At 47.3% G+C, this 25,365-nt stretch overlaps 1 protein-coding gene and 2 long non-coding RNA genes across 8 annotated transcripts in view; 1 reads left to right on the top strand and 2 right to left on the bottom strand.

Annotated features, from left to right (window-relative positions):
* Positions 1-1,261: 1,261 nt before the first annotated feature.
* LOC144333012 (uncharacterized) lies at positions 1,262-4,817 on the bottom strand. The gene is made up of 2 exons (XR_013401310.1): positions 4,615-4,817; positions 1,262-2,134 (listed from the first exon to the last, which is right to left on the bottom strand). It is a non-coding gene; the product is annotated as an uncharacterized LOC144333012 (long non-coding RNA).
* Positions 4,153-11,303, top strand: LOC144333013 (uncharacterized). 2 transcript variants are annotated; one of them, XR_013401311.1, is made up of 3 exons: positions 4,153-4,279; positions 7,209-9,000; positions 10,516-11,303. It is a non-coding gene; the product is annotated as an uncharacterized LOC144333013 (long non-coding RNA). The 2 variants fall into 2 exon arrangements; XR_013401312.1 differs by having other exon boundaries at positions 7,209-9,010.
* The window catches only part of ABTB3 (ankyrin repeat and BTB domain containing 3), a 338,657-nt gene continuing 318,717 nt past the window's right edge, over positions 5,426-25,365 (bottom strand). For all 5 annotated transcript variants that reach the window (XM_028829828.2, XM_028829830.2, XM_028829829.2 and 2 more), the window contains 5 exons: positions 24,774-24,876; positions 22,972-23,053; positions 15,456-15,524; positions 12,915-13,028; positions 5,426-7,556 (listed from right to left, as the gene is read on the bottom strand). In XM_028829828.2, coding sequence (XP_028685661.1) covers positions 7,347-7,556; positions 12,915-13,028; positions 15,456-15,524; positions 22,972-23,053; positions 24,774-24,876 — 578 coding nt within the window. In that variant the 3' untranslated portion in view covers positions 5,426-7,346. The remainder of the gene's footprint in view (positions 7,557-12,914; positions 13,029-15,455; positions 15,525-22,971; positions 23,054-24,773; positions 24,877-25,365) is intronic.

Below are 25,365 nucleotides of genomic sequence, written 5' to 3'. Positions count from 1 at the left end.
CACCCCCTGACAGGCCCTGATGTGTGATGTTCCCTTCGCTGTGTCCATGTATTCTCATTGTTCAGCTCTCACTTATGAGTGAGAACATGTGGTGGTTGGTTTTGGAAGACAGAATTTCAATGATTTTTTTCGGATGTATTGTGAAAATATCTCCCCTGGGTCAGAAAGAAAGGCTCGTAATAACTCTCAAGGTTGAGACTCCAGAAAGGCCAGGTGACAGAACAGGTGTCACAGGTTGGTCTGGCAGCAGAAAGGGCTTGAGATGAATCTCTGACTTCCAGACTCCACACCTTTGCTACTCAAAGTGAGGCTCCTGGACCACCAGCAGCAGCAGCAGCAGTGCTGGGATGCTTGTTAGAAACAATGAATTTCAAGCCCCACCCCAACCCCATAGAGTCACTTTAACAAATTTGGGAAGCACTGCCCTACACCATTAGTGAGATGTCTAGAAGTCGTCAATTACAGAAAGACCTAGTTTGGGAGCAGCCTGGACAACATAGTATAACCTCATCTCTACAAAAAAATGAAAAAATTAGCCAGGCGTGGAGACTCCCACCCGTGGCTACTCTGGAGGCTGAGGTTGGAGGATTGCTTGAGCCTCGGGAGGCTGAGGCTGCAGTGAGCCGTGACCAAGCCACTGTACTCCAGCCTGGGTGACAGAGAAAGCCCCTGTCTCTTTCTCTGGTTAAAAGGTGATGGGATGCTGGGGAATGCTACTCAGCAATGAAAAGGAACAAACATTCCATATGTGCAGCCTCCTTGGATGGGTCTCTGAGGCATTCTGCTGAGTGCAAAAAGCCAGCCTCACCGTTTGAGGTGCTAACACCTGTAATCCCAGAACTTTAGGAGGCTGAGGCAGACAGATTGCTTGAGCTCAGGAGTTTGAGAGCAGTCCTGGCAACGTGGCGAGACCCTGTCTCTACTAGAAAATTTTTGAAAAACTGATCTGGTAGTGGTGTGCATGCCTGTGGTCCTGCTACTCAGGATACTGAGGTGGGAGGATTGCTTGAGCCCAGAAATTCGACACCAGCCTGGGCAACATGGTAAAATCCCCATCTCTACCTAAATAAATAAATAAATAAAAATTGGCTGGGCATGGTGGCTCATGTCTGTGGTTCCAGTTACTTGGGAGACTGAGTCAGGAGGATTCTTGAGCCTGGGAGGCAGAGGTTGCAGTGAGCTGAAATCGCACCACTGCACTCCAGCCTGCGTGACAGAACGAGACCCTGTGTCAATAATAATAATAATAAAAACACCAATCTCCAAAGGCCACTTACTATATGGTCTCATTGACATAACATTCTTGAAATAACAAAACTATAGAGATGGAAAACAGATTAGTGGTTGTCAGGGGTTTGGGATGAAGTTGGTGGAGGAAGGGCCAGAGTGATTCCAAAGGGGTAGCATGAGGGAGATCTTTGTAGTGAGGGAAGAGTGATCTTGGTGGTGGTTACATGAATCCACACGTGACAAGATGTCACAGAATGATACACACACATTGTAGCGATGTCAACTTCCTGGTTTGGATATTGTACAAGATTTATCTAAGATGTCACCATTTGGTTACTCTATATTATCTTTGCAACTTCCTGTGAATCTGTAATTGTTTCAAAATAAAAAGTGAAAAAAAAAAAAAACCCAAAACCAAAAAGGAGATGGTGGTCATGTAGCAATGATCTAGAGAGATGCCATCTTCATGATAAGATAGCTGAAGCCTCATTCTAATGCTTTATCTGGTTTCCTGCTGGGAGCCTGTTTTGCTGAAGGCATCATTGTGAAATGATGAAAAAGGTCCCTTTTGCTAAATCCTCCTGGTTGCAATCTAGAATGTTCTATTACACAAAATGATGTTCTCACAAGGCTCTAATATAGGAGCATGGTAAGGAGAGTGTGACAGGTTCCGGTCTAGGCTCACAGGACATCAAGTTAGAAGGAGTTGAGGAAACAGGTCCAGATGGAGAAGAGGCCTGAACCAGGTCACCCACGTAGCAGATGACAGATTCAGGGTCAGGGGTGAGATGTGGTGCCCAGCACAGAGCCCCTCCATTGTACCAATCAGCCTCTTCCCTTTGTAGCTCTTCATCCCAGAGGTTTTCCACAGCATTAAAATTCAGAACTCATCTGAAGGTTAACTCTGAAAAGCAACATCCAGAGAACGCATCAGTGACATCAGGGCATCTCTTCTAATTGCCTATTCACACAGACAGATTGTCTTTTCAGATTCAGGGCTAAACTTGGAGATGTGTCCTTTCACAGGGCACTCGTTATCTGCCTGCCTCATCAGTGATGGGAACTAAAGCACGATGTGATTGCTGAGTATGAGTTCTATTTTTTTTCTGCCAAGCAGGAAGTTCAAAATCTGTTGAGTTATTTTTAAAGAGGGTGGAAAAAATAGGCATCATAGCAGCTTCTGCAGTGGCCCCAGCCAAAGGCACGTGCTGCTTTATTCAAGGCATTGGCCAGGCTGGAAGGAACGGAGGTGACGTGAAGTTCCACCAGGGAGGTTTCTTGGTGGAGTGGGGGCGGGGATGAGTGTCCACTCAAGCGGCAGCACAGGGCATATGGGCTTGCCTGCTAACTTGATGAGGACAGCAGTCCCAGATTTTTCTGGAGGGATATCTAGCAGTTTGTTTCATTTGGGGGTTTGTGGCTACCCTCTCCCTCTCGACAGAGTCGTGGTCCTCAAACCCTGGACTGAGAGTTGGCTCTGGTGGGCCTGGGCCCTGCTCAGCCATTTGTGGGGTCTTTGACCTTAGACACACACCATGGGAGTCTTGTGTCATCCAAGTCACACATGTGAATCTCACATTCCTGTGTATTCTCTTCCAAGGAATTTGGAAGAGTGAATCCCTGCAACTCAAATCTTTTGAAAATACCATGTTTATATGAAAGGAAATCCAGGTGTACTTGGCTTCTATTTGCAAACATTTCTTGATTACTTTGTGTGAAGCACTGTGCTAGGAACTAGAATCACAAAAGAGCTCAGTTGTGGGGGAATTCTCCTATACTCCTCAGAATAAGTAGCAAAACCCTAGAGAATCACAAATCACCATGGGAACCGCTGCTGTAGAAAGTTCTAGAAATGAAGGCAAAGTCATTAGCCTTTCTTTCCTTGTATGAATCATCAATTTCCCCTTCCTTCTGCTCAGTCTTAGAAGTTTAGAAAAGCCTTTTGCCTGCTACTAACAGTGTGAGACTCATACAAACTATCTCCTTTAATCCTCCCAACAACACTATTCACTAGTTATAGTGGTTTTATTTTTTTCTTTTTGAGACGGAGTCTCGCTCTGTTGCCCAGGCTGGAGTGCAGTGGCACAATCTTGGTTCACTGCAACCTCTGCCTCCCAGGTTCAAGCGATTCTCCTGCCTCAGCCTCCCCGAGTAGCTGGGATTGCAGGGGCCTGCCACCACGCCCCATTAATTTTTGTATTTTTAGTAGAGATGGGGTTGTGCCATGTTGGCCAGGCTGGTCTTGAACTCCTGATCTCAAGTGATCTGCCCACCTTGGCCTCCCAAAGTGTTGAGATTACAGGCGTGAGCCACAGCGGCCGGCCACTAGTTATAGTTAAACCCTCTTTTTTTTTTTTCGAAAGAGGAAGGTGAATACTAGATAGAGTAAGTAACTTGTCCAAAGTCTCAAAGCTAGTCAGGGGTTGAATCCAGTCGGAACAGGGTTTTCAGGTCTGTGCTGGAGTCCAGGGCTCAGCAATCAGTGCTGCCAACAGAAGGTGCTCAATAGATGTCTCCCTGAGTGGAGAAACCCAGGAAACTGCTGGCCATGGAGGCTGTGTAGGGGCCAGGCAGAAAGAACTATAAGTGGGAGAATGCGAGCCCTTCTGCGACTATTCATTCACCTCTGACGCAAGGTGGGGGTGGAGGGAGGTGGACGCTGAATTCTGAAGCCAGAGGACTCAAGACTGGTGAAATAGATTTTCTCAAAGAACCCTTTATCCACACAGCCCGATGCTAGCAAAACACTGTGTAATAAAAGTCTTGGTATGACAACATGCAGTCGAATAGCACTTTTTGCCTGGGGCTTTACAGGAAGAAACAATGTGAGATCCAAAAGCAGAATCGCAGAACGGGGAACACAGAACAAAAGCAGAATCACAGAATCTCAGGGTGGGGGAGGTCCTAGAGCTCCTCCTCCAACCCCGCCCCCATGCCTGACTGCATCATCTTCCGGTTTCTGCCTGGGCATCTCCGTGATGGGAGCTCACATCCTGATCTTCATTTTCAGTGGATTCTCCTTCTTTTGAGGAGAATGAATGATATCCAGGTATGGTATATGTTAAGACCAATGGCCATGGGGGTGGGCACAGAAACTAAGTCGGGTCCTTGTGTTTCTTGGGGGCGCCTGCACGTACACACTCCTTCCAGTGCCCCATTGCAAATGGAAGGGGCGGAGGGAACCTGTGGCAGGCAGCGCCCCCCACCCCCCGCCCCGCCCCGCCCCGCCCCACGCTTTCTTCCACACCCTAAGATGCTAATGGGCCCCTGCATGGGCTTTGCTGAGGCCTGAATGTCAAAGCCACCTGTCAGACAAGTACAAGGCGAATGGGGTAGCATGCACTTTAGCATCCTAAAAGCAATAAGTCAAAAATGCCTACTCACCCTGAAGCCACACCGAGGGCGACACACAGTCAAAAATAAACCGACCTTCTGCTTTCCTGGCCTGACTCACAGTTCTGGCCCTGGCACTGGGTTGCTTCCTATAGAAGGTACAGACCTGGATTGCTAAGCGGGCTTGAGCAGTCATTTCCGGGAGGTGGGGCGATGTGAGCTCTCTACCCGGCCTCACTGGCCCAGGTCTCCCAGGGCTGGCTGGGCCTCTCCCCAGACCTGCTTGTAGGCTTTTGTGGATTGGCCAGGGCGATTCATCTGCCCACATGCCTGGGTTGGGCCCAGGCTGGGTCAGGAGCCACAGCAGAGCCCCTGGGGACTTGGTTTGACCTCAGCAATGATGACACCCAGGAAGAGAGCTGCCTGTCCCTCCATGACCCCCACCCCCATCCCATAATGCTGCCACCATCCCCTAGCATCAGCTCACGCTGGCCCTTGGTGGGGACCCACCATGTGGAGATAACTTGTCTTTCTCATCCCCCTAGCCTCAAAAAGTGTCATCCAGGCACACGAGTGACAGCCAGAACTCCACCCTCTGCAGGCGAGTTCTCTGCCTTAGGCAGTGCTATGGCGGTGGCCCAGGTGGTGGCACCTGTAGCTTCTCTGCCTGATGTGAAAAAGATCACTAGGGCTTGGCTGCCACACCGCCAGCAACAGGAACATTTGTCTTTTATCTAGCGTCTTCATTTCCCTTGACTTTTTCTGCGGGACCACATTGTCCAATCTCTTCACCGAGTGACGTTCTGAGGCTTGAACTGTTGGGATAAAGAGCTCACTCAAACCACACACATGGTGCACAGCCTGGGAAAATCATTTCTTTTAATGACAGAGAAAGCACACAAACGATAACAGAAGCCCCATTGGGAGTTGCCACTGTACAAATCAATGCCCAGAGGCCCTGAACTAGCATTAAGACATTCACAGGGAAGTCAGCTGAGGTTAAGGAAACATCCACGCAGCATCTCTGAGGATACAGAAGAGGGAGGAGGAAGGTGACAGCCGCGATGCACACGCTGTGTATCTGTAGCTTGGACTCTTCTTCAGGCAGTTCTTGTTTTCCTTCCACATTGGATGGTAGGGGCTGGGGGAGGTTTGCAAATGACCATGTGGAAGAGAGGCCTTGTGTATTAGCCTCGCAGAAGAGCCAATACTGTAGACAGATGTCACCCAGATGCTCCATGGGCCATGCCCATGAAGCGATGTTACGTTGGTCCTCTGAACAATGGTTCAGGGAGCTCGTACAACAGAAGAACAGTGGCTCCTTCACAATCTAGGGTCTGGCGCAACTTCCTGAAGGCATGCTAGGAAATAGGTTTATCAACAAAACTTGGCCGTCCCCAAGGGTAAAAGTCATTCTCCTAGTTTTTACTGCATGTATCTAGGTTTCAAATTAAAGAACGAGAAGAAAGGCCGCAACTGAAAAGTTATCTGGAATACTGTGGCACTTTACCAATCTCTTTTGCTTATAATATATGGCAGAGCCAACGAAACCCTGTTGATATAAACTTTCATTATAATCTATACTGTACACTCTCAGAATACAGAAAGAATCCATCCTATCATACATGTTTCATCTTTAAAAATAATCTAACATAGTCATACTCTCTGGCTAGTAACAAACTATTAACATCTTCTGAGAATACAGAGAAAACTCTGGGATTAATAGTAAATTCTCTGACGTGCTGCCCCCCTCCCCCCCATTCAGCATCATCTATGAACACATTTCTGCAAAAGCATCCCCAAATCATCCATAACTAGGAAAAGAAATGGATATGTTAGTTTCACCAAATGGAGTTTTAGCTAGAAATGATGGAACATTTTTACGTTGGCAAAAATGAAGCACAAACGTAACATTTCACAGGTTCGGACCCATGCAAATGCATGTTATGTGGGGGTGTTTTATTCTCACCCCGAAACCACGATTAGCATGCAGGTTGTTTTCAACTATTGAATTAGAGATACTTATTGGCAGTGCACCTCTTTTGTGTAATCATGATCACTAAGGCAAGATTATTTCGACTTGTTTAGAATATCAGCAGTATCTTATCAGATGCATGTTTACACAGTGTGGACCTGTGACTTACTATTTAAAAAAAAAAAAGAAAGAAAAATCTCAAAACACAGATCCCTAAACACAATTTAGTTGAAAACGAACTGTTAAGCTTTTAGAAATATATTTTAAACTACAAGACTGCCCTGTTTTTGTTTTTGTTTTTTTTAAATGAACATTTTAAAAAGTTCCCACCCCTAAAAATTTGCCAAATTATTTCCTCATTACGGGTCACAGCCTCACCAATTTGCTACCATGGTTGACGTTTGCTGAAGCACAGCTACCAAGGTCCTCAATGTGTAATACAATCTCTTCAGGATCGGTACGGTGAAGTCCACCAACTGTCAACCTGGAACCTGAGTGACCTTTGAAAGGCCTCAATCCATTCATTGGACAGTGGTCCCCGGCAGTGGGTGTTCAAAGGTCCTAGGGTTGCTTTTGGTTGGGGTTAACTTGGTTGTCCAGTTGCCCATTAAGCTCTGGACCCAGGTGATCTGATCTGCAGACCGGTGGAAAGTCCTTTGTTTTTCAACAGGAACACGTGGGAGCAGTAGAGGCAGCTCCTTGGCCCAGCCAAAAACAGGTGCCAGGTGGAATTTGTCTGTGTTTGTGTAAAGCCAATGCGGCAGGAGAACTGGAAGGTTCCCGGGAAGCATTCGCTGCACTGGGCATTTCAAACCACGGAACCTTTGGAAGATGACAAGTGAATGGACTGAATTCTGATGGCCAACGTCCTCTGTAAGTCCTGGAGCACATCCTGGCCGGTCCCTTCACCATTTTTGTCATACAGGAGCTGCTTGAATGCTTCGTTTTCAATGAGGACCATCATGTTTTTGAGAAAGTAGCCTTCGCAATATGCTGAGAGCTCCGTGACACCAAGAAACTGTGGAGAATGGAGAGGAAATGGGAGATGGTTATGCTTCTGAAAAGCACCTTTCAGATTATGCCTTCAGAGCTAATAATGGCGCACACCTGCTAAGGAAGACTGGCTGCAGAATGTCTCTGATTCCCCAGCACACACCCATGGGGTGTGACTTTGCAGCTCATCCTGTCAAAGGGCTGGAGTCCATTTCTCCATTCCTTGGCCTCGTGCCAGTCAAATCACTTCTCTGGGCCTCAGTTTTCCAAGTTACAAAAGCAAGGGGTGGACTACAGGGGTATTGTGCTCTGCTGTGCCATTTAGGACAGGGATGCATGTAGTAATTCTGTGGTCTCCAAGAGGCTTATAAAGCTTGATGAAGTTTATCAGTGAGTGGACTAGTTATCCCACAAATGTCCATATAGATGCACAAATCCTGGAACTCTGGAACTGAGAGAGATCTTAGCAATCCTTTCATTCTTATTTTTTTGAGACAGAGTTTTACTCTGTTGCCCAGGCTGGAGCACAGTGGCATGATCTTGGCTCACTGCAACCTCCACCTCCAGGGTTCAAGTGATTCTTCTGCCTCAGCCTCCAAGGTGGGCCTCCCAAAGTGTTGGGATTACAGGTGTGAGCCACTGCACCTGGCTTAGAAATCTTTTCATTCTTTCAACATGAATCCTGCTCTTAGAATCACAGAGTACAAGGCTTCCTGGTACAGGTGAGGGAACTGAGGCTCAGAGTTGCCAATCTGATTCTGAGGACACAGTGAGCACCCCCCACCAGCACACCTGGCACTTGCTTTGTAGATTAGTGTCATTCAGCACATGTTAGTGGAAAATAAAAGCATAATATATACCTATATTGATAATATTTGATAGTATTTATTGAATGGTGACTGTATATCAACCTCTGGCCTATCTCCACACAACTAATTACTAACAGAACTGGGATTGGAGCTCTCATTCCCAAGACCAGTGGTTGGCAAACTATAGGCCTGAAGGCCAAATATGGCCCACCACCTGTTTTTATAAATAAAGTTTTATTGGAACACAGCCATACCATACCATTCATTTACATATTCTTTGGCTGCTTTTTGCAAAATTGAGTAGGTACAAAGCCAACTGTGTGGTCTGGAAAGTTGAAAATATTATCTGGCCCTTGTCCTAGACTGTCATTTTTTCAAGGGCAGAGACCATGTCTAATTTTTTTTTTTTTATTATTATTTTTCAGACAGAGCCTCACCCTGTGGCTCAGGCTGGAGTATGGTGGCGTGATCTCTGCTTACTGCAGCCTTGACCTCCAGGGCTCAGGTGATCCTCCTGCCTTCTGAGTAGCTGGGACTAGAGGTGCGCGCCAGCATGCCCAGCAATTTTTTTTTTTTGTATTTCTTTTTATAGAGATGGGGTTTCACTATGTTGCTCAGGCTGGTCTCAAACTCCTGGCCTTAAGTGATCCTCCCACCTCAGCCTTCCAAAGTGCTGGGATTACAGGTGTGAGCCACTGCGCCCGGCTCCTCTAATTTCATATTATATTCTGAATATTATATTATATTCAGAATATTGTATTATATTCTGATGAATACAGCTCCTAGGAAATACTGGCTACTCAATAAACACTAGCGAAAAAATCCTTTGGTTTCCAAACCTGTGTTCTTTCCATCATGATGCACTGTTGAGCTTAACCACAACAGCTGAAATTCAGTCTGATGAACCAGCTTGTTCTTCTCAAGAGACACGCTGAAAGGGCCACAAGAAGCTCCAGGGCCTCTTTTCATAACTGAATAGTTTGGTACAGGTTTACTAGGAAAAAACAGATGGCTAAGCCATGCATTTGTGGAATGGGTTTCTCCTCTGTATAAAATTCTGCAGCTGTCTCAAGCGGTTAGATGTAATACAGAGGTAACGTTGTGGAGGTCGTGGTCGACATTTGGAACGTGGCTCTTAGCATCTAAACGCCTGTATTGCCTGGAGTTACAAATGCTAAGTGTTGGTTTCTCTCTTTACCACTCTTTTTCCTAAACTAGCCTCTATTTGCAGCACAATCTGCCAGTCATCGAATCCACATGGTGTGTGGCCGTTAGCAGACTGCAGCATCCACAGCACAGGGGAAGCAGTGCACAGAAAGGGCAGGGGGCTGCTGGCATTGCACTGCCCTCCAGGTGACTATCACGGAGGGCAGATATTTCTCTTGGAAACACTCCAGGTAGTGGCCTGGATGTCTGAGGCAGAGCTGGTGTCCATAAAAGCCAAAGCCCTGTCTGCAAAGCATGTCTGTAGGTATATATATATGTATATATGTATGTATGAAAGAGGCAGTTTCTCTGCCATAGGTGTTCTAAGCCTGTATTCCCAGCCGGGGCTCACATTGCATCAGGCGACATTATTAAATCACAAGATATGCTACAGAAGCTGCCTGCCAACAAACTTGAAAAGATTAAAATGGGATTGTGAAACAGGCCTCGCTGCCGAGGTGGTAGGCCACAGAAAAGCCACCGTGGATGTCAAGTTCATGGGGCAATTTGAGTGACCGTGGTCGAGGAGGAGGGCAGAGGAGCGCAGGGGAGCACAAGGCTAATCAGTCTCTCTGCCTTGGTGCAGAGAAAGAGACCTCCCTTCTGCAAAGTAATCAGTTTAAGATTGAAAAAAAAAAGCTTGTGTCCTGAGAAACCAGATTTTGGTATAATCCTCATTTAACTAGAACCCAAGTGTGTGTGTGTGTGTGTGTGTGTGTGTACAATGTAGACTGACTGTACTTTTTGATTTACTGATAGCCAATCAGAAAATCTTGAGTATCAAGGATCACTGAAAATATTTCCAACATTTATTAAGCCAGACAGTAAACACAGGGTTAAGAACCTACGCTTTGGAGTGAGACAAATCTGGGTTCAAAAGTCTCAGTACTACACTTCTGGGGATATACCCCAAATAACTGAAAGCACAAATTTGAGGCCAAGCGCGGTGGCTCACGTCTGTAATCCCAGCACTTTGGGAGGCTGAGGCTGGTGGATCACCTGAGGTCAGGAGTTCAAGACCAGCGTGGCTAACATGGCAAGCATCTGTCTCTAATAAAAATACAAAAATTAGCCAGGCATGGTGGCGCATGCTCGTGGTCCCAGCTACTCAGGAGGCTGAGGCAGGAGAATCGCTTGAACCTGGGTGGCAAAGGTTACAGTGAGCCGAGATCATGTCACTGTACTCCAGCCTGAGTGACAGAGCGAGACTCTGTGTCAAAAAAAAAAAAAAAAAAAAAAGGCAGGGATTTGAACAGATATTTGTACACCCCTGTTCACAGCAACACAATATTGTTCACAATAACCAAAAAGTGGAAGCAACCACAGTGTCTATTGATAGATGAATAAACAAAATATGGCATGTACATACAGTGAAATATTATTCATCCTTAAAGAAGAAATTCTGACGCATGCTACAATATGGATGAACCTTGAGGACATTATGCTAAGTGAAATAAATCAGTCACAAAAAGACACATATTGTATGATTCCACTTATGTGACATCCCTTGAGTAGTCAAATTCATAGAGACAGGAAGTAGAATGATGAATACCAGGGCCTGGGGGAGGGGAGGAATGAGGAATTGGTGTTGAAAGGGTAGAGTATCAGTTTGGAAAGATGAAAAAATTCTATAGATGAATGGTAGTGATGGTTGCACAACAATCAAATGTACCTAATACCACTGAACTGTATACTTAAAAATGGTTAAAGTGGCAAATTCTATGTTATGTACATTTTACCATAATACAGAAATCTCATTACTAGCTGTGTGACCTTAAGCAAGCTACTTCACCTCTCTGTGCTTCAGTCTCCTTATGATGACATGGGACTAGTGTAGCATTTACCTAAAAGGGTTGTAGTGAAGATTAAAAAACAAGATGCAACAAGGCTCTTAGCACAGGTGCCTGCACATTAAAAGGGCTCACTGAATGCTGTCTTAAGCAAGTAGCATCTCACATGCAATCTGATTTTTCGCAACAAGCAATAGGAGCGTCATTCACGTGCACTGTTACTGTCCAGAGCTGTGTGTGATATGGGAGTCATGTGTACTGGGCTCCAGTTATATAAAACAGGAAAATTTTGTTGTAAAGTCCTAAAATAACTCTTCATGCCTGGGTGCGGTGGCTAATGCCTGTAATCCCAGCTATTTGGGAGGCTGAGGCAGGAGAATTGCTTGAACCCAGGAGGAGGCTGCAGTGAGCCTAGATTGCACCATTGCACTTCAGCCTGGGCAACAAGAGTGAAATTCCATCTCATCAATCAATCAATCAATCAATCAACCTAACTCCTCATCTTAACGGGTTTTATTGTTTCTTGCTGGAACTGTTAATGCCCCCTGTGCTCAGCACGTGGAACAAAATGCAGTGGTACCTGGACAAAGTATTTTACTTCTCTTGGGCCCAGTCTCCCCACTGATGAAGTGAATTGGATGAAATCAGTGGTTCCTGAAAACTGGAGTGAAGACTGGTTTGAGGGCTGATGTCACTCTAGCAGCTTGTTAAAAATAGAGATTTCTGGGCTCCCTGAGAGGATACTGCTGAGGTCGTCGGGGATGGGGGACTACACTGGCATTCCGAAAGCTCCCCCAGGTGATTCTAATTCGTAGCCAGGTGTTGGGTCCACCTGATTAAGCAGACGCCAAAGACTTCAGCAGTGCTTACAGCCTGTTCTCAATCTTGGCCACATCTGAGCATCACCTGGGAAGCTTTGAAAGCTGCCTTTCTCCAGGTTCCACTCCCAGAGGCTGACTGATTAGTCTGTGATGGGTCCCAGGCATAGGAAGTTTAAGTAGTCCCCAGGTGATTCTAACGTGCAGCTGGCATTGAGAAAAATTCTGGAAGGGCGGTTCTCACCCCTGAGCACGCATTAGAATCAGCTGGAGGGCATGCAAAGCCACAGGTGGCTGGGTCCCCCTCAAGTTTCTGATTCAGTAGGTCTGGGGTACGGCCTGAAAGTGTACCTTTCTGACAAGTTCCCTGGCGCTGCTGGATTGGAGAACCTCTGTTCTGGAACCTTAGAAGGTGTCCCTTAGATCATCAGCAGAGACATCACCTGGGAGCTTGTCAGAAAAGCTGAACAGGCCCATCCCAGTCTATGGAACCGGAGTCTGTGACATGAGTCATATGCACGCGAGAGTTTGCGAAGCACTGTTTGAGAACTCTGCCTTTGAAACTTCTGGGCTCCTCCCTTCCTTGTTCTGGGTGGGGAGGTGGAAGGCATCTTTTCTAGAGCAGGAAGCAGATCTTGGCTTAGCCTTCAGAGAACTGGCCCAGCACCCGCTCTCTGCCCTGCCTCTGTGTTTGCCAAGGAAAAGCCTCCACGGCTTCAGTGCTCCTGTGTGCGCACTGCGCAATAATGAGATTGATTACCTTGGCATGGTTGTAAATATCCACACAGTTGTCGGTATTGATGCTTTTCGCACAGATGATCTCACAGTGTCGCTGCAAAGCCTCCAGCTGGAAAAACTTAGCAGCAGACAGAAGCTAAAAACAACAAAAAGAGTCTGTTAGAGGCTGGGAGGTGGATGGAAAGGAGGTAACAGTAAGGAACCACAATGGTAAGACAGTCTTATCCTCATCTTCCACAGCAGCGTCAAGGGTGGGGGACAGAAAATGATGCACAAAGGTAACATTAGAGGAAGAGGACAAAGATAGGATTCCGTCGTGGGGGAAGATGGGGGAGGAGGGTAGGACTAAACAAACTCAATTCATACCCACCACAGCAGGAGGTCAACCCAAAATGCCCAAAATTGTTATGTCCAGAAACAAGGGTGAAAATCAGGGTATTATCAGCAAGCTGGATACCGAGGTGGCTCACTCCCTCTGTTGGCCGGGTCTCCACTCAGATGTCGCCTCCTCAGAGGAGCCTCCCTCTACCCCATCTATCCTCCTTTCCTCCTTGCCCTGTCTCACTCCTCACAGTCACAGCACACCAGGTGTGACGTCATGGCTGCCTCCCTCACTAGAGTCCAGGAGGGCAGGGATCCGTGTCAGTTTTCATCACTGCTGTAACCTGGCCCAGAGTACAGTGCCGGCCTGGGAGATGCTCAACAGATGTGTGTTGAGAGAACGACAGGCTTTGGGGAGGGGATGGAAGAGCTAAGAGCAAGAGTTCAAAGGACTGGTTTTGGGAACGGGGACTGGAGGGAGGGCAGGGTGGGCCCGGGCAGCTGCTTTGTATTCAAAACCCTTCTGTATGATTGAAATGATTTAAATGTATATTCCTTATTTTTAGTTAAAATTATTTTTATTTATTTTTATTTTTGTTAAGGCTAGGCAAATGAAGCAGTGGGAGTGGAGAAGGAACACAGAAATTCATAACTGGTTGTGATCAATTTGTTGTAGACAGCCGGGTGCAGTGGCTCACGCCTGTAATCCCAACACTTTGGGAGGCTGAGGTCAGGAGTTCGAGACCATCTGGCCAACATGGTAAAACCCCGTCTCTACTAAAAACACAAAAAATTATCTGGGCATGGTGGCAGGTGCCTGTAATCCCAGCTACTCGGGAGGCTGAGGCAGGAGAATGGCGTGAACCCAGGAGGCGGATGTTGCAGTGAGCCAAAATTGCACCACTGCACTCCAGCCTGGGGGCAGAGTGAGACTCTGTTTAAAAAAAAAAAAAAAATTAGTTGTAAACACCACCGCACTTTTGTTTACAAACGAGCCCACATCCTTGAGACTAAAACCATCAGAGGAGTAGTCCAGGGAGACAAGAGAGTCACTGTGTGTCCATGTGTGTCTGCATTTGTGCGTGTTTGGGTGGGGAGAGGGTTACCACGGGAGGTTTCACAGAGTAAGAAGAAAGAACAAGTGGGCCTGCAGTGAATACATAGTCCTAATCACAATCACTATGTGCCAGGCATTGTTCTAAGCACCTTAACAGTTTTTTAAGATCCTCTGAAAAACCCAATGAGGTAGATAGTTATCCCCATTTTACAGGCGAGGAAGCTGAGGATTTGAGGTTAAATAACTTGTCCACAGTCACACAGCTCAGAAGCTCTAAAGCCTGGATTTAGACAAGTCTGGCACAGCATCCGTGTTGTAACCACTGTGTGAGGTCTGCTCTTGAACAGTTGATTGTGTCCTGACATCTCTCGTCAGCCAGGCACCTGGATGTCAGCCAGGCACCCTGGACGTCAGACAACTGACCGTGATCCTGGCTCTTTTTGCTGAGGATTAATTGGGGGTGATTTTTGGCTTCTGGTTCAAAGTTCCCAGTTTCGATTAGGAAAATGAACAAGATTTCCACTTTTGGCAAGGAACAGGAGAAAATCTTGGCTTTGGACAAAATCAGGCAGAAACAAGGCTCCTGGATAGGCGGGGCTAGAGCTAGTGGAATTACAAGAGGTGGACAGGGGGCGGGGGAGAGTGAAGGAAGCAGGTGTGAGCTGCCTGACTGTGGGATGCTCAGTCTGAGGAAAGCCCGGAGGAGACTGTAATCTGCCCTCCACTTCTGCATCTTGGAAGAACAGACAGTGTTGTGATGAGGGATGTTTTTAGGGGATATAATATTTTTATAACTGACAAGGGAGAAGACGTCATCTAGGATATTTCCTGATGATATCACTATTAGAGCCTCAGCTGTAGCCTCAGACTTTTCAGTCAAATTCCTTCCCTTCCCTGCCCCGCTACCACCAATGCCAGTTAAAATTGGGTTTCACTCAGTGGCTACTGAAAGCAGTCGGGCAAGCAAGTGTACTAGCACCCCAGCCTGCCAGGGAAGGTCTCTGATGAGAAGCCCTTCCTGTCTGGAAGGACTGAGGAGTCAGGATGGAACAAGAGCCCCAAGTCTTCATCCAAATGAAAACCCAACACGGGTCCTTCCAGACACTTCCTTGCACGCTGGCGACCTCTGGTGGTGCCACTCACCCAAGGGACTTGTGACAGCCACCACCAGGATGGATCCCTTACCTCCATGATCTCATTGTTCTTAATGAGCAGTGACTCTGGGCCACCGTAGTAGAGATACTGCATAACCAGCTGGAAGAAAGCACAGAGAACAGTGTCAATGGCAAAGACACATCATCTTAAAGCCATTCGGTGGATGTCCCAGCTCAGGCTTAGTTCCTGAGACCTCTAGGACATCCATTCCAAATGGTTGCCCATTTCCATGTCACCAGTGACCAAGAGCTCACTACTTTAAGGGGGAGAAGACTGTCCGTTTTGAACAGTTTCATCAGTCAGATAGTTTGATACCATGTTGAAACTTGCCTCCATATGGTTTCCCACCCCCAGTTCCATGCCCACCCCCAAGACCAAACTAAACAACCCTAAGCTACTGCTCCTCATGACAGCTTTTCCATGTATGCCTGATAATCACGGGTTCCTCTCCCATCTCCCACCCCAGTTATGCTGCGCGGAACTGCTGCACACGCGGTGTGGCTTGAAGAGCCTGCACCAGAGGGTTGTTCCCTGCTAACATGGCCCAGTTTGACTCAAAGCCACCTGTTGAAGTCCCAGAAGGTGACTCTGGGATGCCACAGGGCCATCTGCTTCTTATTACAATGTGCTGAGCCCCAAGGCGAAGCCATGAGGGGTCCAGGGTTTCTGTGTATCACTGACGATGTCAATGGCCCTAGCCCGGATGTTCTTTATTCATGTGACTCACGATGCCCAAACAGCAGGCAAAGTTTCCAGAGCTTTGCAAACTAGTGTCCCTTGAATGGAATGGGGCCCATGGATGTATCTGACTTTGCTATCTTATCTCCTACGACAACTGGGTGTTAATTTTTTAGGTGGTTTGTCCCAGTCCCAGTCTCCTTCACTTCCTATTGTCTTTGCGTGTGTATGTTGGGGGTGGGGGGAGATGGAGTCTTGTTCTGTTGCCCAGGCTGGAGTGCAGTGGCGCAATCTTGGCTCACTGCAACCTCCAACTCCTGGGTTCAAGCAATTCTCCTGCCTCAGCCTCCCAAGTAGCTAGGACTACAGGCGCACGCCACCACGCCCGGCTAGTTTTTTGTATTTTAGTAGAGACCGGGTTTCACTCTGTTGCCCAGGCTGGTCTTGAACTACTGAGCTCAGGCAATCCACCCACCTCGGCCTCCCAAAGTGCTAGAATTACAGGTGTGAGCCACCACGCCTGGCCCCTATTGTCTTCTACCTGCATGCTTGACAAACTCACTTTACCTCCCTGGCTCTCAGGCAGCTGTGTGGGTGAAATCTAGACTGGTTTCCTCCCTTTTTGGGGTACTTGTAAAATGAGCCTAGACTGGGCTGTCCTCGATGGTCCCTTCAGGCTGACAGTCTGTGACCAATATAGGACACCGACTAAGTGCAATGAGCCTGGAGTTGGGCTGCCTCAGTTTCTGATCTGGCTCTGCCACTTAAAAGCTGCGGGACCTGAATTAAGTTAGGCTCTGTGTGTCTCAGTTTCCTATCTGTGGAGTGGGGATAATGTTACCTTCCTCATGGAATTGTGATGAAGACTAAACGAGTCACTGCACAGTACAGGCCTAGCAGGGGCCTGGCACACAGCAAGCCCTCTGCAAATGTCAGCTCTTTAATCTTCTCTGAGACTGAAACATCTTGTCCTTTGCTTCTGCTACATGCTGCCTTGTTCTCACCCAGGCCATCTGAAAGCCTTTGTGACTGGCCTCAGACTGCTTTTTGCATGTGTGTTTAAGTTATTTTTAAAATACTGTTTACAGCTTTATTGAAATTCTTATTTATCATTATTTTAGACAGAGTCTCATTCTGTTACTCAGGCTGGAGTGCAGAGGTGTGGTCACAGCTCACTGTAAGCTCAAACTTCTGCGCTCAAGCAATCCCCCCACCTCGGCCTCCCAAGTAGCTAGGATGACAGGCACGCACCACTGTGCCTGGCTAATATTTTAATTTATTTATTTTTATTTTGAGACAGGGTCTCACTCTGTCACCCAGGCTGGAGTGCAGTGGTGCGATCATAGCTCACTGCAACCTCTGCCTCCCAGGCTTAAGCGATCCTTCCACTTCAGCCTCCTGAGTAGCTGGGACTACAGGTGTGCACCATCACACATGGCTAATTTTTGTATTTTTTGTAGAGACGGGATTTTGCTATGTTGCCCAGGCTGGTCTTGAACTCTTGAGCTCAAGTGATCAACCTGCCTTGGGCCTTCCAAAGCACTGGGATTACATGTGTGAGTCACCATGCCTGGCCAAAAGTTGCCTTTTATGCTCAGACCACTCAACCGCTTGCCTGCATCAGAACCTCCCACCCTCTCTTCTAGTCCCGTGCTTTTGCCCACACTGTTCCCTCTGCTAGGATGCCCTCCCCTTCTTCTGCCTACTGAGCTCTGCCTGCTCCTTCTGGATCTAGTCAGTGGTCATCTGCAGTGGAGCGGCTCCTCAGATCTCCACCCCACCGCAGGTCACATCAGGCAATCATGCATCGATTGCAGTGTTGTTTCTCACTAGAGTCTGAGGGCACAACCAGGTCTTGCCCATCGCTGTATCCTAGGGCCTGGCACACAGCAAGCAAACAGCCTGCAGTGTGCACACCCTGCCCATAAACACGAATCCTCGCCTCTCTGTGTTTGACTCTCCCACCTACCGACTTTGGGCTCTTGGGACCATCTGCTTGTCGCAGAGATGGTGGTGGCACCTGAGGATTTGTGAAATAACACAGCATTGTTTACTCTCCCCTCTCCCACCCTGATGGGTCATAAGCATTTAAAATACCAAGTCAGCAAATGTTGAAATTGGGCCTTATTAAAATCAATTTATTCACCTAGCAGTTTCCATTTATAAAGGCTAAACGAGTAACAATAAGAGCCATAATAGTGACCGCCCTGAACATTTACAGAGCATTTCTCTAGCACGCGGTCTCAGGTAGTCCAGGTGGGGCTGCTGACTTGAAATACTGCTCCTTAGTGGACGGAGATCCCGGGGCCAATGCCATTTAAATTGGGCTGGCCCGGGCTCCTTCAAACTCTGCCGGCACAAGCCTTTCTGCAAGGGGGTGAAACGAAGGCTTATTAGGCCGGCGGGCCTGTTCGTGGAGTTGTTTTTCTTGGCAGTTGCCAACCTGCAGGAAGCAGGGATTCAAATGGCACCCACAGCCTCGCGGAGGCCCCCACTTCCAGGTGCAGCCTCAGCTGCGTCCGGCCCCTGCCGCCGGCGTGTGATGTTAAACAGACTTGGGGGAGGAGACCCAAAGCAGGCTCATTTACTCAAATTCTTCTGTCAGCATGGACTGAAGTGAGCCGGCCCCCTGGGAGCCTCCTGCTGGGTCGTATTCAGCCCTCCTTGGCCTATTTCAAGCCACAAATGAGGCTTTTCTTCTTTTATGGGGAAAGGGCGGGAACATGGAAAAGTCCCCAGGGCCTGTTAAATCTTCCCTTCCCATTACAGTAACGTGAGTCTAATGTGGCCAGGAAACCTTCCCCAGTCAAAAGCAATTACAGGCCCCGGGATTCCTCCAGGGACTGCCTTTTCCCATGGAGGTCTCGTTCGGTGAGGCTGCTTGGCAAACATTTATTGAGTGCCTACTATGAGCCAAATTCTTATTACAGGAACCTCCCTAGTTAGTCCCAGGCTTCACAGTGTAAGCTCCCCCTTCATGAGCACTGGGGGAGCACACATTTTCCAGCTTCCAGCTCATGCTCCAGATGAATGGGCTGGAAGATTCTTTCCTCAGGGCTGGGTGAGTTTAGCGGGGGCCCCAGGTGCCCATAGAAGGGAGGAAGTTAAGAGAACAGGTCTGGGAGTCAGCCAGGCCTGGGTTTGAACCTCAGCTAGGTCTGGGAGTCAGCCAGGCCTGGGTTTGAACCTCAGCTCTGCTAGAAGCAGCAGTGGGAACCTGGGCCGCTTACTCCGCCTCTCTGAGTGCGTGCCCTCATCTGTAAGGTGGGGATTATGGCTACCTCGCAGGGCAGTTGGAAGGATGAAATGAATGAGGGGCAGCAGTGGTTCTCAGAGACAGGTCCCAGAGTAGCAGCAGAAGCACCTGGGTTCGTGTTAGAAATGTGAATTCTGGGCTGGGCGCAGTGGCTCACGCCTGTAATCCCAGCACTTTGGGAGGCCGAGGCGGGCGGATCACCTGAGGTCAGGAGTTCGAGACCAGCCTGGCCAACATGGAGAAACCCCATCTTTCCTAAAAATACAAAAAAGAATTAGTCAGGCATGGTGGCAGGCGCTTGTTATCCTAGCTACTCAGGAGGCTGAGGCAGGAGAATCGCCTGAACCCGGGAGGCGGAGGTTGCAGTGAGCTGAGATCACGCCATTGCACTCCAGCCTGGGCAATAAGAGCAAAACTCTTCTCAAAAAAAAAAAAAAAAAAAAAAGTGAATCCTGACGTGGTGCATATGCACCATGGAATATTATGCAGCCATAAAGAATGAGATCATGTCCTTGGTGACAACATGGATGGAGCTGGAGACCTGAACTTATCCATCTCATGCCTGTAATCCAGCTTCATCCATGTACTGCATCTATGTTCTCACTTATAAGTGGGTGCCAAACATTGAGTACACATGGACACAAAGAAGGGAACAATAGCCACCAGGGCCTGCTCAAAGGTAGAGGGTAGGAGGAGGGTGCTATACTTATTACCTGGGTGACAAAATGATCGGAACACCAAACCCCCATGACACACAATTTATCTAACGAACTTGCGCATGTGCCCCTGAAACTAAAGGTTAAAATGTGAATTTTCACACCTGCAGAATCAGAAACTTTGTTTGGGGTAGGGTCCAGGAATCTGCATTTTAAGACATTGTCTGTGTTTTAACAAGCACGCCACCCTTCTCCAGGTATTCTGAGAGCTGCTAATGTGTAAGAAATGCTGTAACTGAGAGCACAGGTTCTCCAACTTGGTTGCACTTTGGGATAATGGGAGGAGGTGGGGGAGACCTCAAAATGCTGATGCCTGGGCCCCACCCCTAGATTCTGATTTAATTGGTCTGATGTATGGCCTGGGCATTGGGAATTGTCAAAGCTCCCAGGTGATTCTAGTGTGCCTCTGAGGTTCAGAACCACTGGCTTCGAGCCTTACACACAGTGCTCAAGACCTGAGAACTGTTCTTACCCTCAGCACATTCCCATTTAGAAAGGGTATTCTAGAACAATGTCCCCATGCTTTGCTACCAGGCAGGCTGGGTTCAAATTCTGGCTCTATCTCTTAACTAGAACTAAGACTCTGGGCACATCATTTAGCTTCTCTGGGCCTCAGTTTCTTCATCTATAAAAATGGGAATAATGCCACACACAGTAGCTCATGCTTGTAATCCTAGCACTTTGGGAGGCCAACCAAGGTGGGTGAATTGGTTGAGCTCAGGAGTTCGAGACCAGCCTGGGCAACATGGCAAAACCTCATCTCTATAAAAAGTATAAAAATTAGCTGGGTGTGATGAAATACTTCTGTAGTCCCAGTTACTCAGGAGGCTGAGGTGGGAGGATGGCTTGAACCCAGGAGGTGGAGGTTGCTGTGAGCCAAGATTGTACCACTACACACCAGCCTGGGCCACAGAGCCAGACCCTCTCTCTCCCTCTCAAAAAAAGAAAAAAAAAAAAAAGGGAATAACATTCCAGATAACACGTGTAAGCACAGATCAATGCTTCACTACTCATGGTTCCACAAACATTTCCTCATCACCCTCCAAAGCAAAGCCACGGCTGCATGGAACCCAGCTTTCCAACCCAACAGCTGCCATTCAGGAAAGGGCTGTGACCACTTTGCTCTCAGTAGAAAATGGTGCGGAGGGCCCAGGGTGAGGGGACATGGGAACTTGGATGTCTGGAGTATGCCAACTCCTCAGGCCCACCTTGGGGCTCCAGCCTCCTCACTACTCTCCTGACCTCAGGAGGACAGCTCACCCAGGCTTATCTTATCTTTGGAAACTTTTTTTTTTTTTTTTTTTTAAGATAGGGTCTTGTTCTGTTGCTCAGGCTGGAGTGCAGTGGCACGATTATGGCTCTCTGTGCCTTGACCTCTCAGGCTCAAGTGATTCTCCAGCCTCAGCCTCCTGAGTAACTGGGAATACAGGTGTGTATGTGACCACCCCCAGCTAATTTTTGTATTTTTAATAGACAGGGTTTTGCCATGTTGATCAGGCTGGTCTTGAACTCCTGGGCTTAAGTGATCCTCCCACCTCAGCCCACACTGGCTTCCCAAAATGCTTGGATTACAGGCATGAGCCACCGCACCTGGCCTGGAAATTTCTTTCATCCTTTCTCCAACTCCTAGTCCAAAGGAACCTATTCTATAGAGTCTTATGCTTAGTGGGGAAGTGGTTTATCGGTTATGGCTTAGAACTACAATGACCCACTTAAAAATTGCCATGATGCAGCAGATGTGAAGTTGAAGGTTTTCTCATGTTGTCCTACTTGGTCTCTGCAAGAACCTGGGACATGGAGGTGATAATGAATGGCATGAATTGTCTCATCGACCCTCTTAGAACTCAATGGCCAGCCTGAGTCTTACCCACTTGGTACTCTTTCCAGGGCTGTCCTTCCTGAATTGAACTGGAGGAGAAACAACTGCCTGTCAGCATTCTATAAACTCTATCCCCAGGTCACCCACATTGTCTTACAAACCCTGGAAGGTGGGAAGACAGCCTGGTGGGACCCAGGGGCCTACACAGCCTTCATGTGCCTGGAGGGTCTTGGAGCTGTAGAAATACAGCTGCAAAGCTGGCTGCGGAGTGAGTGAATTTCTCTTAGCTGCAAGAACATTGTTGCAGGGCAGAATTTATGAATCAGGCATAACTGAAGGAAGGTGGAAAAGAGGAAAAAGCTGCGGTGCCCCTCAGAAAAACCACATAAACCAAAACTCATTGTTCATGGCACGAACTCCCCCCAGACAGAAGGAGACATGGTCATGTCCTCTGGCCTTGGACGAAGAAGCCTTCCTTTCCTAATTGGGGTAGATTTAGACTGATGCTAAAATGATACAAATTCCCTAAAAGCACAGCAGCTCCTGATGACGCTGGGCTCAACCAAAGTTTTGGGACTTCGCACATGCTGTTCTCTTTGCCTGGAATGTTCTAACCAGCTTTCTTGAGCCCTATCCTTCCTGTGGCTCACCAACTTCTCAGCCTTGGATGTTTTGACTCATAAGACCTCATCCAGGAGGTTGTCTTTATTTCCCTTGGTCTGAGTTGCTGCAGCACATTGTCTCACTCCTCTAGAGTACCCTACTGTATACTGTAATTGACGAATTACTCAGTCACTGCCCTCCCTCCCCAGAGTCTGAGTCCCCAGGAGAGGACATCCTTTATCCTTGTGTCCCCAGCCCTTCGCACAGTGTCAGGCATAGCAGGCACTCAGTTAATGCTGCAGGGATGAATGGATGGAAACGGAAGGGGCACTGTGAGCAGGGGCCAGGAGTTCAGGAGACTGACAGCTCATTCTAAGGACTTCTCCAAGTGGCCAATCTTCAGGCTGAGGATCTGAGGCAACCACCTGTGCCCCATGCCCACCAGCACAGAGTCCAGGCCGCAGCAGGGCTCACCTGAAAGATGGAGTATTTCACATAACCGATCTCTATGCAGGTGCTGTCATTTGTTGGCTTGCTGGAGAGGAGTGCTTTGAACCTGAACAAGGACATAAAAAAGAGATAAAAAGGACTCACACACAAATCCATGGCTCGCAAAAATAAAAAACAAAAATAAAAAAAACCCAAAAAACAAACAAACAGAAAACTCAGCTCTCCTGACAGTAGAAAGACTTTGTTTCTTCCCCTGCAACTCTGAAATATAGCAGTGGTATATCCTTACATTTCTTAATTTAAACCCTCCTATTATACCGTAGTCTAATTTGAAGTTAAAACTCTAAAGTTAAAAAACGCTGTTTCGAACAATTACATTCATTCTCCAACTGGTGATTGGAAAAGAATGAGTGCTTGTTAAACCCCGACCATCTTTCAGGGCCTGTCATGTGGCCGCCACCTTCATGGCATCTCTCCTAAGCCTAGGGCTACGGCTTCACTCCCTCCCCTCTGGTGCCCATGGAACACGCTTTGCTCCACGAGGGCAGGGACTTCAGTGGTTTCTGTCTCTGCTATATCTCCACATCCTGTCCCAGTATGAACCTGACACATCATAGATATTTAATCAATGTTTGTTGACTACCTACTCATCTCCCTTATGCGTGATTTTCTGTCTTGGATTTTCAATGCACTTTCCTGCCCATCAACTAAACTAAAAGCTCTTTGTGGGTAGAGATCTTATCAATGGAACACACAGATAATATGTTTAAGAATAAGCTGATACGTATCTGTTTTTTTAAACTCATTTTTGAAATTATAGATTTACAGAAGAGTTGCAAAGATAATATAGAGAGTCCCTGTTTACCCCTCACCCAGCTTTCCCTAATGTTAACAGCTTACACAGCCATGGTACCTTTGTCAAAACTAAGAATCTAACATTGGTACAATATTGATCTGGTTTGTCTACGGTGTCATGACTGAAAACTATGTAAGGGAAAACATATTTTTCTTGTGGTGGCAAAGCAGACATCTGGGGTTTGTGTTTGGTTTTGGTGGGCGGACTGGAGATTCCTGGATGCTTTTAGAAATGCAGGGAGTGCTAGTCACACACATTCTCTTAGCAAATTTCCTGGAGGGGAGTTCTGTTTCCGGGTTCCCAGTGTCCTTACCCAACGCAGGTACCCCCTGCTCACCACCCAGCTGGGACTCTTGCTATTCTTCATTTCGGCATCATTCTCTCCTGCTGCCTCCTCATTTCAGCATCAATCTCTCCTCTGCCCCAGCCTCACTCCTCCCTGTTCAGGTCTCTGGACAACATGGTTCTAAACTGTCAACCCAATCTCTACTCAAAAGGAGAAGAAAGGCAGTTGCAGAGCTAGCAGAAAGGGTGAGCAGTTCTTCCTATTACTACATGATACTACTGTCTGTTAACTCCACAGTTAGGGAAAAGTAAAGTCAGGACCTGTGTATTTCAGTGACTTATGCCAAAGTCTGTTCCCTGACATTTGGAGAGTGGCAGCCTCAAGGCTCCTGTGTGTGGGGTCTCAGGTTGTTCACTGCTCAAGGCCGCCTAGCCGAGGGAGCCAAAATCTAAATCCATGCTCTGCTCCCAAACTCGGCTCCCCCTGCCTCCTTTATTTGCCCAGAGGAGAAGGCGCCTTGTTCTAGGCTGTTTATGCTAGCAGCTTCCCTGTACTCTTGAATTCTTGATTTTGTTAAGATGATCTGCCGGTTTGGTAAAGAGACCACCAAAAATGACTTCAAAAAATAGTGATAGCAACAGCCAAAGTCATAATGCAGCTGCTTTCAAAATCGATGATACATACCTTGGAGAGGCTGTAAATAACAGCACTTTGTGAGCATAAAATGGTCTTCCTTCTACCAGAAAGGTAACATCAGACATTTCTTTATTGTTAAGAAAATGAGGATCTGGAATTGGAAAGGGAAAAAAAGGTAGCTTTAGTGGAAAAAAAGATGAAGTTTAGATTTATCTTGTAGAAGGTACAAATAAGAGTGAGCAAGGAAATCTTGGTGATAAAATACTCATTGACAAGACAGCAACCAAACAGCAGACAGGACTAATTAGAGGAACAGTCAAGCCACTGAAATGTAGTTTTTCATAGGAAATCCTTATAGCTTATTTGTGATTAAAAGTAGCATTTCCCCAGAGAAGATTCACCTATAGCTAGAGTGAACTTTTCAGGTGTGAAAGGTAATCACCCACCTACCTTGTCTCTAAGAATGCCGCTCATCATAACAGCTTACACAGCCATGGTACCTTTGTCAAAACTAAGAATCTAACATTGGTACAATATTGATCTGGTTTGTCTACGGTGTCATGACTGAAAACTATGCAAGGGAAAACCTCTGCTGCTCTCTCTCAGGGCTCAGCGCCCTCCCTGCCCAAAGGAAGTGGTT

Source organism: Macaca mulatta, chromosome 11 (assembly GCF_049350105.2).
Source record: "Macaca mulatta isolate MMU2019108-1 chromosome 11, T2T-MMU8v2.0, whole genome shotgun sequence".
NCBI lineage: Eukaryota > Metazoa > Chordata > Mammalia > Primates > Cercopithecidae > Macaca > Macaca mulatta.
Note: the sequence above shows the minus strand (reverse complement) of the source record. Positions and strands in the feature narration are given on the sequence as shown.